The sequence below is a fragment of the Lynx rufus genome, unplaced genomic scaffold (genome assembly GCF_022079265.1).
Source record: "Lynx rufus isolate CCGP_SWC_20201006 ecotype Redwood Valley unplaced genomic scaffold, mLynRuf1.p SCAF_2, whole genome shotgun sequence".
NCBI classification, from domain to species: domain Eukaryota; kingdom Metazoa; phylum Chordata; class Mammalia; order Carnivora; family Felidae; genus Lynx; species Lynx rufus.
The window spans coordinates 43,877,783-43,891,513 of record NW_025814834.1 but is presented as its reverse complement, the minus strand read 5'-3'; the positions used below and the strand labels follow the sequence as shown (position 1 = coordinate 43,891,513).

The 13,731-nt window shown below is 39.2% G+C and overlaps 1 protein-coding gene across 1 annotated transcript in view; it reads right to left on the bottom strand.

The window, feature by feature from the left end:
• STAT1 (signal transducer and activator of transcription 1) overlaps positions 1–13,731 on the bottom strand; it is a 42,941-nt gene that overhangs the window by 26,284 nt on the left and 2,926 nt on the right. The window contains exons 3-8 of the mRNA XM_047084154.1: positions 11,397–11,525; positions 9,705–9,849; positions 8,337–8,435; positions 2,472–2,561; positions 1,384–1,462; positions 201–292 (exon numbers count right to left, since the gene is read on the bottom strand). Of these exons, the coding sequence (XP_046940110.1) occupies positions 201–292; positions 1,384–1,462; positions 2,472–2,561; positions 8,337–8,435; positions 9,705–9,849; positions 11,397–11,524 (633 nt within the window). The 5' untranslated portion in view covers position 11,525. The remainder of the gene's footprint in view (positions 1–200; positions 293–1,383; positions 1,463–2,471; positions 2,562–8,336; positions 8,436–9,704; positions 9,850–11,396; positions 11,526–13,731) is intronic.

The following is a 13,731-nucleotide window of genomic DNA, read 5'->3' as shown; positions in this document are numbered from 1 at the left end:
CTCAGGCACACACACTCTCCCTCTCTCTCTCAAAAATAAATAAACAATAAAAACAGTTTTTAAAAGCAAAAGCAAATATCTCAACTGGGGCTCTAAGCCAAGTGGTTATAAAAATAATTCTTCATCTATTATACACTTCATGTCCATTATTTCCAGCCTGTGACAGAAGCAACATGTTATTCTGGAAAGCGAATCACTACCTTTCTCTTACTGTCAAGCATTAAATACATCTTCTTGATTAACATCTGTTCTTGCTTCTGATCATTCTTTGCCACACCATTGGTTTCATGTTCTGTGAATTGGGAGAGACAGCAGATAAATATAAATGTAAAAAAACCAAAACCAACTAAATCCAAGATTCACAAACACTTAGAAGAAATATAATCCAAATGCTATCTGGTGATAGATCAAAGTTTGGTCTTCAGTTTGTACTGAACAAAATAAGAAAAATGTCCTAAGAATAAAAACTGACAGGCTGAAACAAAGTACACTTGTTTTCAATGACCCATGGAAACTGGGAACAGTTACCGTCTGGTTCTTAAATCACTGCCAGATTACCTAAATGCACATAAGTGACAAAATTCAAAATCTCATATAAAAAATTTACACAAAGCATATCCGTAGCTTTGGAAGAGAAGTATTAGGAAGTAGTAGTTGAGGTTCCTTTCTCTCCTACTATTCCTCAAATTATACTAATCATCTCTCTACATTAACCTTGGTATCCTCCAAATGACAGCCAGGGTTACAGCAGTACCTAACATATTTTACACAATGCATGCTTTTGGGTTCTTTTCAGTCAGTGGCCTGCCATCATGAAAAACAAGCAACAAAACAGAGCAAAACCGCTTTAAAACATGAAGAGCAATGCTAAACTTCTCTGCAGAGTATACATGTGGAGCTGCAATGTTTGAAGGAGCTTCTGGCATTCGCACAGGGAAACCCTGCACACCTGTCAGTCTACGTCCATCAGTGGGCCAGGTACAAGAAGTACAGTGAATAACACATAACCAGGGGTTATCAACTGGGGGTGGTACTCCCCTGACCCCCACCGCAGAACATTCGGCAAGGTATAGAGGCAGTTTTGGTGGTCACCACTGGGGATTAGAGAAATAGTTCTACTGCCATCTGGTGGGAAGAAGTCAGGGACGCTGCTAAACGTCTCCTGTGTAGGACAGCCCCTCACAACAAAAAAAAATTATCAGGTTCAAAATGTCAACAGTACAGAGGTTAAGACCCTGGCTTGAGTCATCAAGAAGCCAAGACTAGCAATTCAGAGTCATAAAGCGTCTGGCAAATGTGAAGACATACTTGTCTTCTTTATCTAGTGTAAACAGAAAAAAAAAAAAGACAGCCAATGGGCACTGTTTCGATGTTAACTCTTACCTCTGTTCTGCAAGGTCTTGCATTTAAAGTCATATTCATCTTGTAAGTCTTCTAGTGTCTTGATTTCATGCTCTATACACTACAAACAAAAACATAAACAGGTTTTCACCCATCTGCTTCCAAAGACTTTAGGAAATAGATTGTTTCCATAGGACCCAGAAAACCATGGTAACAATCCAGCTCCCTCAAAGATGGATTCAACTTGCAAAATTCTAATCACATACATAATAATTTCAATGTCCTTAATAAGTATGTAAGAACTTTTTTTAGAAAGGAAAACATATGGCTATTTCCAGACTGGGCTTACTTGATTTCTACTTTAATGAAGTGTTTCCTTAGAAGGCTGCAGGATAAAGTTGCTTCAAAGAATCTGGAATTCGGAAAGGCACTGTCTGAAGCACAAAGTCAAATCCACACTGGGGTGACCAATATCCAGATGAGATCACCCCTCTCAGCTGGAAGGCCTTTCCCACAGATACAGTCCTGGTGTAAAGCAAGACCCCTTGTCTCTTGCCCCGACTTAGCTCTCACCGTAGAGGGGGGTGAACACAGGCCACCAAGGGCACCAAAGCAGCTCTCTGCTTTCATATGAACTTACAGGTTTTATCTTAAAATTGTTGTGGATATTTTATTCTAATCAGAAATGTATCAGAATTTCTTTCAAGTGAAATGTTTTTGTTCCCTTTTCAAGTTTTAGAGTAAACCAGGTGCTTGAAAAAGATGAGCTATGTTCATGCTGGAGCTCTGTGTAATCCCAGGAACACCCCAGATTTGAGAAGCATAGACGTAAAAGGCTATTTAGAGCAGCAACATCTAGTTTATTGTGTGATGGGGCAAAGTCGACAGTTTCTGCACAATCTCTCAAGGAAGAAAGAGATAAGCTCAATGTTTGGAAGTTATAAAAGGGGCCATAAAAGTCTATCTGCTCATTGGTTTAACCAATTTGTTTACTTACGGTCTGGAACTTCAGCAAAACTTTTCTCTCAACTACTTGAAAAACAAATTAGTTACCACGTTCACACTCGAGTAATCGAAAGCTTTTTCCTTTACAAAAAGAGGCTAAATGTATATATTTACTCAATACTTACCATAACTTTATCCTTCACATTTCTGACTTTACTGTCAAGCTCCTTCTGTTTGTCTAACATCACAGTGCTCTGAATATTCCCCGACTGCGCCTGTAATGGGAGGTGCGTGGTTAACGAGTATCATTTCTTCTAGCATATTTACCCGCTGGTTACTCTCCAAAGTCAAGTCCATACCCTGTGCTCTTACCTACCTCCCAGACCTTCCAAAACCTCCTACAAGCTTCCCACATGGGTGTTGACAAGAAATAGCTCAGTTCTCAAGGACCTGGAAAATGCTGATAAACTATTAAAAAGGCTACAGAAAGACTAGGCTCAGTTCATGCCTAATATAAACAGAGTATTTCTGGAGTTTTCCATTAATTCACACAGTTGCATGGTACCACATGAGAAGTTTATTTCACGGTTTCTCAAATTTTGTAGACAAGATTATTCTTATTAACCCTGTACTTGTTTCAAAGCTTTGTGATTCATGGTGTGGTCCCCAGACCAGCAGTACCTTACCACCTGGGAGCTTGCTGGAAATGCAGACTCTCGGGTCCTAATCTGATTACTGAATCAGAAGCTCCACTGTGACAAGATCCCAGGTGATTCACAGGCCTATCAAAATTGAACAGCACTGCCATTGAAGGACTTCAACGAGTAGCGGCTACCCTAAAGCAATAATGACTGTCAACCCAGACACACTGATAGTATTTGGTCCCATCCTCGATAATCAGGACATGGACATAGCAGTGTCTACGTGTTCATTGCATAAGGTGTTCCATGACTCACATAGTATGACTTACAAGAGACTAAGTCAAGGTCAGGCAACGTCCTAGGCCCAAGTGGCAGAGTGGGAAACACAAGACTGTTCTCATATAGATGAGATTCTAGAAAGATGCTATTTTTGTTTAGAGTTAAAGCCCCTTCCCATGGCAAAAACTATGCCCATCAAACTTTCTTACATAGAGTCCTACACAGCACAGATTCTATGTGGGTATTTTTATATATTCAAATCTATCAGTATTTTCTTCTTTCATATCTGTATTTTCCCTATTGGAAAGCCCTTCTGGACTGACAGATTATAAAGGAGTTCACCCATTTTTAACCTAGGTCGTGCATAGTTTCTTTTTTTCTTTTTTACTTTTAGATCTCTGATCCATTTGAAGTTTATTCCTGTGTTTACTGTGAAGTATGGCTCCAATTTTAACTTTTCCCCACTTGGTTATCCGTTCATCTTAACAACATTTAGTGAGAAATTCGTATTTTCCCCAGAACCTTCAGTTGCCACTTTTATCACCCAAATTTTATGTACCTGGTTTCAACTCCTAGATTTTCTTTTCTTTCCCATGGGGCTTTTTCTTCATAAGCCTGAGTGCCTGAACAGTGTTTGATTACAGAGGGTTTGGAGTATATCTAATAGGGCTGGTCCCATCTCACTGCTGTACTTTTTTCATGCATTTCCTTGCTATTCTTGCAGGTTTATTTTCCTGATGACTTTCATAGCTTCAGAAAGCAACTCGGTATTTCTATTGGGATCACATTAAAATTATGAATAACTTAGGGAGAGCCGATATCTTTATGATGTTGCTTTTGATTCTTATGCTTCTAATGGTTTTCTCTTGCCTAACTGCATTGGTGAATACCACCAATGTAACGTTATCTAAATATTAGGGGAAACGGTGAACATCCTTGCCATGGTTCTGACTTACTACTGTTTTCCAAACCAAGTAAGTTACTGTTTATAGAACTGAGAGATGTATATTTTAATAGGCTAAAGAGATATCCATCAATTCCTATTTTACTTAATGTCTCTTATCAGGGTGTTGGATTTTGCCAGCCCTTTTCAGCAACTGTAGAGATAAGCACATGCTTTTTCTTCTTTGTCTCTGTTTACATAATGAGTTGCATTAATGAATTTCCCAGTCACAATAAACTCTGTAATTATTATAATCTGGAATAAATCTTACTTGGTCATATTATTTTCTTACTGTATTATTTAACTTTGATCACTAATATATTTTATTTAGGACTTTACATTGATATTCATAAGTGAAATTGGCCTATAATATTCTTTTTCGTTCCACCTCTATTAGGTTTCAGTAATCAAAGTTATTCTTTGTTTACAGAAATCTTTGGAAGGCTTCCTTCATTTTATATATTCTGGAATTGCAGAAGTTCAAAACATCTGAATTGTATCTATATAAAGCGTGTATTAAAAATGCCCTAAAATGACTGGTATCCCCAGGTGCCACATGTCACCAAGGAATAAATGGGGCTGCTCTGGCCATTCAGAATGAGATATCATCATGAGCAGCTCCGTAAGCCTTCCCGTCTCTGCAGAGGAATTTCTGCTGGTGTCTGCTAGAAGTACGGCATGGATGCCGTTGTCTTGTGGGCTCTCCTAAGAGCCGGGCTTCTTCACCCAGAGGGGCTGGGCCGTTGGAGGATGCTGACTTCCTGCTCCTTTTTCCTACACTGTCAAAGGTTAGTTTAGTAAATGGGGAAATGATGGTTATAAGAAGGCAGCTGCACTCACAGCTACCCCATTCTCTTCCTGCTGTCACACTAGGAAATGCTTGGCAGAAAAAAATCTGGTGACTGTGGCAAAGCCCCAAGAAACCTCCTGCTTCAAACTTCAGCAGTCCGTCCCAGTTACTAACACAATCTGGTATTCTCTTTCTTATTCCTTGTTCTCCTGCCCCACTTCATCCTTCTACCCTACTCCCAAATATTAGGTGGCTGTTAAGTATTTTACTATCAAGTACTTAAAAAATACCAGCACTATAACTATGACAACCCTACACTTTTGAGTCTGATACTACTTCCAGGGTGAGTCTTTAACTTTTTAAGTTTCTGACAAACCAGGAAAATCAGGAAACCACAGTAACACCAAACATTAAAATTGGGTATGCAAGCGTTGAATCACTGTATTTTATACCTGAAACTAATATTACACTGTATGTTAACTAACTGGAATTTAAATAAAAACTTTTAAAAAATGTTAAAGTTGGAAGAGACCTTCGCGGTCCTTTACTCCTATTTTCTCATTGCACACCTGCACCTTATAGACTTTGTTTGGATGGTTTTAATTGGAACGGAGTTACTTGCACATCCCAGACCAAGGAAAAGTCTGCTTAGGGAGGCTTTCTCTTCAAATGAATGAGCAGATGTCCAAGTAAAAGGATCTGTGACAGGCACTCAATGGGTGTCAGAAGTCCCAGTCAGAATGCCATCCTACCCCACCTCACATATCCAACACCCGAAGACAGATCAAAAGACTTCTCTAATGAATAGGTTTTAGAGTCAGACAATTAATTCTAGGTTTAAATTCCAAACCTCATTAGCTCTGTGGCCATGAGCAAAGTGCCTGCCCTCTAAACCTTAGTTTTTTCATCTATAAAATGGGGATAAGAACACTTAATTTCAGTGACAGTTTTGAAAACATTTATTCAAATGAAATAATGTTTATATAAATAAGTAAGCATTCAGTATATGGTAACTCTATTATTACTGAAGATCACAAAGACAGAACAGCTACTTTATGTCTGTCTTTCCAACCTGAAAGAAAAGATCACTGCCCACTGTGGCAAACCCTATGGACCTTAATTTTGTCCATACATATACATACAACTTTTTCAACATTTTGCTGTTCTATAATGGCAGCAAACAAAACATTTGTAGTTTACTAAGAAATATCTACATATGATATCATATTCTCTTAAATGTACTTTCTAAAAGCTCTTCTATTAAATAATGATGGGAACAATATTCTCCTATCTCAACATTTCTAACAGAATTTTGTGCTCTTTAAATGCGGTGAACAGACTGAATTTTGCATGTTTTAAACATGCTGAACTTCTTGAATCCCTGGGTACCTATAAGTTTCCACACCTATCAGTCAATTCATGGACATTCCTATTTCATCTAGATTCTCTCCATACATCTGGTCCCAAATGGAGTTCCTTTGAATGAAATACAGACATCTTATCATCCCATACATACAGATGTCAGTATGAATAAAAGATATATTATCAAAATGTAATTACTTCAGTAAGGGGAGAAATGGCAAAGAACTGTTTCTCAGTTTCCCAGCCTGTAGTGGCTGGGTAACTTTGGTGACTTTTCCCTTTCCCTGATGGCCTCAGACATCCACATCCTTCCCTCAAACTCCCAAAAGTCTTGCTTCTCTTGTTCTCAGCTGGACAATCAACTAAACCCCCTTAAAGGTGTTCACGGATACCTCATGTGTCTTCTGAAAGGCTTAAAAAGAACCTCTCCCCAGATTACCTACATTTTTAAAGGGGAGACAAAAGTTTGCAAGCTTTTAAGACCTAAAGCATACCCAAGATCTGGGAGAAGAGAAGTCAGTCCCCTTCTCTGCCTCCCAATGCCAATTCTGGGCCTCAGGGCTGAATGTGAGGTGAGAAATGCTTGAGTGCCAAAGTAGTGGAAACTGTTTTTCTGCCTGTCTCTGCTCTTGGTGGTCCTCCCAAGTTTATTTGAGACACGGGAGTGGCCAGCCCATCGCACAGTGGTGTTAAGACGAAAGTCACACACAATCAAAATTTCTTGCTTAAAATCTCCCAGGTGCAGAATGCCATGTTGAAGATGGGCATAGCTCCTGCAGAGACCAGGCAGCCAGTGCTGATATGCACTTTTGTCACTAGGACCGGTACCAGAGGAACTAGCTTGAGTTGAGAACAAATAAATATCTTTAAATGCTTAGTGCAGCAAGGTGCTTTCAATGTGACGAGGAGGCAGGAACTAAATGCCCAGGAAAGCAGCAGATTCACAAGCACTGGGGTCAAATGCCCAGAAAGTGAATGGAGAATGGCATTCACCACCACTACTTAAATTCTAATACTCTCGCATTCTCCACCGCCCTGCCCCCCCCAACCCCCACCAACCACCCTGCCCCTCCACCCCAGCCTCACATTGGAAGGGTCTTAACCAGAACAACCCATCCGGTGGTTTCACAACTATCTGCCTTCTGGGTTGTTCTCACCACTCCATCACTCACTCAAGAAAGGAATGAACAAATGCCATGGCAATTTAAAAAATCTGAACCCTGACTGATGGGAAGGTTTGTATTAGTATTAGCAAAACCATGATGAAAAGTCTTGGAACTAAAACAACTCTGACTCGTTTCCTGTTTGGATGTCTTATGTATTTAAGAGGTAACTCAGTCCTATTTAAAACAAAGCTCTTGATTCTCCCATCAACCTATTCTTCTCCAATACATACTATGTCCTATAAAAGTCCTACTCCAGTCCTTTCCTTCTTCCCTAACTCAATAAACAGTATCTCCAAGTGACTCAAGTCATAAACCATGAAGTCATCTTTTTTTCACTTTCCCTCACTCCCATATTTGATCCTTCACTGTAAGCCCCGTTGATACCATGTCCAAAGCATAATCTGTCCTTTTCTTCCCACCTCTACTGACTGCACCTTTCCCGAGTACACTTCTGCCCTCTCTCCCTTGGACTGCTGCAAGAGCCCTCTGTCTGCCGGCTTCCGTCCCTGCCCCTTGTCTCAGAGAAGCTTCTGGACCCTGATTTAAAGAAACAACCCCATCCTCCAAATACTCCATTATTGTATCACAGTATCTTGCTTTGGTATTCTCATGGTAATGATTACTATCTGAAAGTATTTTGTTTACATGTTACCTCTCTCCCTCACCAGAATGACTTCTATTAGATATGGTGCTTTCTAAAAGCCTGGATCTATAAAATCTCTATATCTGGTTTTTCCCATTCTTTGGGGCCATAAAATCAGAGAACTATACAACATTGTCTTGAACAGGGTGTTGATAATATTTGTTGGATAAATGAATGAATTTTTACTTTACTATTATCTTTAGTGTTCAATTAGAAAAAAAAGTACCTGATTGAATCTCTGGGCATTTTCCAGGATCTTCCTTTCTTCCTTCAGACAGTTATAGATAATCATAGACATCTGTATTGGGTCTTCCTGAAAATTATCCTAGATATCCGTTGTCAGAATAAAAACAAACTAAATTTCAGAATGTTTAAGCCATTGTATATTATAAATTGAATTCACTCCTATTCACTGAGAAGCCTCATCTTGTATTTATTAAATTCTATACAAGCCATTTTTGGTAAAGTCTAAATATTCTTTTTACAAATTACGACAAAAACTTCCAATCAGTGCAGATACATAAATTATTTCTTGATTAAAAAATCAAGTATTTTCATACATGGTTCCTATATTTTTACTTTAATTTCTGTTGTTCTTGAGACCAATTATGTTCTGTTAGGATCTTGAGACCATGTAAATGGTACAGAAATTATCCATGGTATTTCTCAATTAATGTAGCTACTGGTCTCTGCTTTGAATTAGATTAAAGATACTCTTTTCAGTTTTTGTATTTCCTTGTCAAAGCCAGTTTACAAAATACTGGCAATCACAGCTCTTTGTAACAGGCATGTTCAAGCCAAGTCTATAGGAGATTAAATTTCTACAAACTTAATCTGACTTCCCCCTGTCATTGGTATTATAAAATCATAGATACATTCACACAAAAAAGAAAAAGCTCCTAATTACCTAAGTTGAAGAGTTTGGTGACATGGTATGAAACAAGAAAATGCTAGCTTTCACCTCCATTGAAACAGAAAAGTTCCATTAATATAGAAATAAATATGGTAGCCAGGCTTAGGGGATACTGGGAGTACTTTTGAAAAAATCCTAAAACTTTGTAGCCCATTCTCTCCTGCCTGGGACTCTCTTCGACTTTCTCTTCCCTGGGAAGGTAATTCCTCCAAAAGCAAGGAAAGGTGGACTCCTAGTTCTAATTCACCAACTCAGTATCAGGCCTCAGGGTTATCAAACCTTTCTGAACTTATTCTTCATCTGTATACCAAGGACTCAGACTGGACTCGTCACTAAGTCTCCTTGGAGCTTTGACATGTTTCTATAGCCCACTGCTTTTAAAATGTAACCCTTTTTCTTGGGCTTAAATTTCAACAATTTCTAGCAAAACAAGGTTATAGCATCACATTTCTCTCAGAATTATTGATGCCTAACAGGTGATACACTTAAACCTGAAAATTCCCTACATGTTTACTAAATGAATTCGTATTTTACTTTGCTTATGCTATAAAATTATTAGCTATATAAAGGTAGTTTATTTACAGTCTCTGTAACTTTTAAAAATACCAACGAGTGCATGCTCAATAAACTGTTATATGAGCCTGGGAACATTTTGACTGAAACACAAAATCCAGGTCATACCTGAAGATTACGCTTGCTTTTCCTTATGTTATGCTGCAACAAAAAATTATTTTCCAAAGAAAAGCGACTGTACTGATCATCCAGCTGTGATAGGAGGTCATGAAAACGGATGGTGGCAAATGAAACATCATTAGCAGCATGCTCCCTAGGAGATTTGAAATTTATACATTTCACTTTAGAAACTACTTTAAACGTACAAAATAAACACTACTTTCCTTATTAAAATTATTAAAAAAAACAAATTTTAAGTGTGTTCTCAGGTTTTGCTCCTTCTTTTAAGACTGATGTTGCTTTCAGAACAGCAGTTTGTACAATTTTTCTTTTTTTTTAATTTTCTTAATGTTTATTTTGAGAGAGAGAGAGCATGTGCATGTGTGCACAAGTGAGGGGGTGCATAGAGAGAGGGAGACAGAAGATCTGAAGCGGGCTCTGCACTGAGCAGAGAGCTTCATGCAGGGCTTGAACTCATGAACTGTGAGATCATGACCTAAGCTGAAGTCAGATGCTTAACTGACTGAACCACTCAGGCACCTCTAATTTTTCTTTTCTTTCTTCCTTCCTTCCTTCCTTCCTTCCTTCCTTCCTTCCTTCCTTCTTCCCTTCCCTTCCCTTCCCTTCCCTTCCCTTCCCTTCCCTTCCCTTCCCTTCCCTTCCCTTCCCTTCCCTTCCCTTCCCTTCCCTTCCCTTCCCTTCCCTTCCCTTCCCTTCCCTTCCCTTCCCTTCCCTTCCCTTCCCTTCCCTTCCCTTCCCTTCCCTTCCCTTCCCTTCCCTTCCCTTCCCTTCCCTTCCCTTCCCTTCCCTTCCCTTCCCTTCCCTTCCCTTCCCTTCCCTTCCCTTCCCTTCCCTTCCCTTCCCTTCCCTTTCCTTTCCTTTCCTTTCCTTCCTTCCTTCCTTCCTTCCTTTGAGGGAGAGAGACAAAGCATGAGCAGGGAGAGAGAGAAATCATGAGCAGGGAGAGGGGCAAAGGAAGAAAGACTCTCAACAATGCTCCAAGCCCAGTGTGGAGCCTGATGCAGGGCTCAATCTCACCACCAATCTCACACCATGAGAGCAAGACCTGAGCAGAAGTCAAGAGTCAGACACTTAACCAAATGAGTCACCCAGGCACCCATATACAATATATTATGCACAATTAGCTTGAAAAATTCTAGAACTCTAGATTGTGCACAAAACTCTTAATGCTAATCTCTGGAGGAAAAAAGACAAAAGGGGCCTTCACTCCATATTGTGAATACTTTTAAAACATTTAAAATTTTTGCAATCAACAAATGGTAAAATTTAAAAAAAAGCCCACGTATCAGTTTTTAGGGATATCCCCCTAATTTTATTACTTTCTTCATATTTCTAATCAATGTTCTACCATAATTGGGCTATAATTATTTCTTTTAACTTCTTCTTCCTATAGCTTGGATCCTAATGTGCAAAATAATTGGTTTCAGCATTATCTAACTCGTCCAAAGCACTTAAGAGTATGCATCATAATTAAATGGACCAAACAGCATAAAAGTACTTAATGACTAATGAATTTAGCTTTGTAGAGACACATGCCATTTTTCAAATCAATACATTTTTCTGCAACAGATAGTCCCAAAGGTCACAGTGTGATTCATCTTTTAGTCAATGTCTTTCCAAGTCACTTAATCAACAAATTATTTTAAAAGCATAGAAAAACTTCAAGTGGGCTTTTCTTACCAGTCTTGCTTTTCTAGCCACTGTGCTAGGTACTGTCTGATTTCCATGGGAAAACTGTCATCATAGAGCTGGTGAACCTGTTCCAGGAATTTGGAGTCAAGCTGTTGAAGCTCATACCACTGAGACATCCTATAAGGGAACAGAACACAGGTTGTGAATGGAAGACCATAGTTCCAAAGAAAGCACATCTAGCGTTATGCTTTCGTAAATATATATATTTTTTAAGTTTATTTATTTATTTTGAGAGAGACAGAGACAGTGTGAGTGGGGGAGGATCAGAAAGAGAGGGAGACAGAGACAATCCCAAGCAGGCTCTGCACCCCCGGTACAGAGCCCAACATGGGGCCCGAACTCATGAAACCATGAGATCATGACCTGAGCCAAAACCAAGAGTCAGACGCTCAACCGACTGAGCCACCCAGGTACCTCTGCTTCTTTAAATATCTTAACCCAAAACATAATTTGTCTCTGAGATATATTATTTAAATGGTGCTTATATTCTGAAACCTGTTTTTTACTGAGGTTTAGGAGTTCATATTTTTTTCTTCTCCAGAAAACACATCTTCAGGCCTTTGCTCAAATGTCAACATAAAAGGGAAACCTTTTCTGGACACCTTTTTTAAACTGACATCACCTCTCACTTCGTAGAATACTATCCCTCTGCCCTGATGCATTTTTCTCCATAGCACTTACCACCATCTAACCTACCATATGCATACATATTTTTTTTTAATGTTTATTTGAGAGAGAAAGAGAGAGCATGCATATGTGTGAGCAAGCAGGAGAGGGGTAGAGAGAGATGGAAAGGAAAGGGAAAGAGAATCCCAAGCAGGCTCTGCACTCTCAGTGCAGAGTGCAACCCCAGGGCTCAGTCTCACAAACCGTGAGATCATGACCTGAGCTCAAATCAAGAGTCAGATGCTTAACCGACAGAGCCACCCAGGTGCCCCTATTGTCTTTTTTATTTTGATTACTGTCTGTTTTCCCCACACAAAGGGAAGAAATTGGAAGGTGGGTGGATTGTTCACCACTATATCTCCAGAATAGTGCTGGGTATATAATATGCCTTCAAAATGAATCTGCACTTTTATCAAATAAAACATGGAAAACATTATTTAATTACATTTGCTTTAGGACAAATCATAAGAACTTTCCACAAGCTGTCCTCTTAAAAATACAGTACATTTATAATTTAACTCAAAGAGTTTTAAACTGGTATTTTATATTTTGTGATTCATATGGTAAAATGAATTATTTTTGTCTTCTACCTTTTAAAAAAGATATATTTTCTTTTTGGCCTACTACAAACAATAAAACTGGCACAACTCTTAATCTCAGTAATAATTTTTATTTTTATTCATTTTTTATTGTTTTTAATCAAAGGGCTTTATCCCTATGCTTTTTTTTAAATTAATTTTTAAAAATATTTATTTATATTGAGAGAGAGACACAGATTGTAAGTGTGGGACGGGCAGAGACAGAGGGAGACACAGAATCTGAAGCAGGCCTCAGGCTCCGAGCTGTCAGCACAGAGCCTGACACGGGGCTCAAACTCACAAACTGCGAGATCATGACCTGAGCCAAAGTCAGACCCTTAACCACTGAGCCACCCAGGCGCCGCTCAGTAATAATTTTTAAAGACTGAAACAACATTGTGAAATATAATTTCAAACGATAAAGTAATACTACCTATTTGGATAACTGTGAGTCAGTTTTTGCACAGCAGTTCTAAGGAAATGAAAACAAAAACCTGATTTAAGGAAGTCCTCACATCGATGAGGAAAACAAAGAGCCTCTCATTACCACAGCGTAATTTAGGATTAGTGCACAGCTGGCAATATGCAGAGTGGGTATATATGAATCTTGTCTTCCCAGGCCTCTGAGGAAGGGTCTGGATTTTTAAGCAGGGTATGGAAGAGTCACGAGTCCTGGCTGGCCAGCACACATGTGCAGGCATGAAGTCATGTCTACTCCACGAATTTCCTTCCAAAGAAAAGTAAGGATATGGTGGGACTATAAAGCTAGTTACCTTCACAAATCCCAGTAGAAATGGACACAAACCCACCCTTTTGGCACACCTGCTATAAGAATTTGATTTTTCACTTCAAATTAATTTTACCTGAGTGAGAGATTCCAAATCTGTGGCTCTCTCCCATCCTGCAAGGTGTTTAATAAGTATATGCCTAAAGTAAATAGGCTGGCCAGAGCGTCAGCCAGAGGGGGTACAGCACCTCTTATTACATGCATGACCTCAGGAAACTCACTTCCCTATCAACGGTGTGGTTGTTAAGACTGGATGAACTCATACAGACACAGCACTTGGCATGGAACAGGC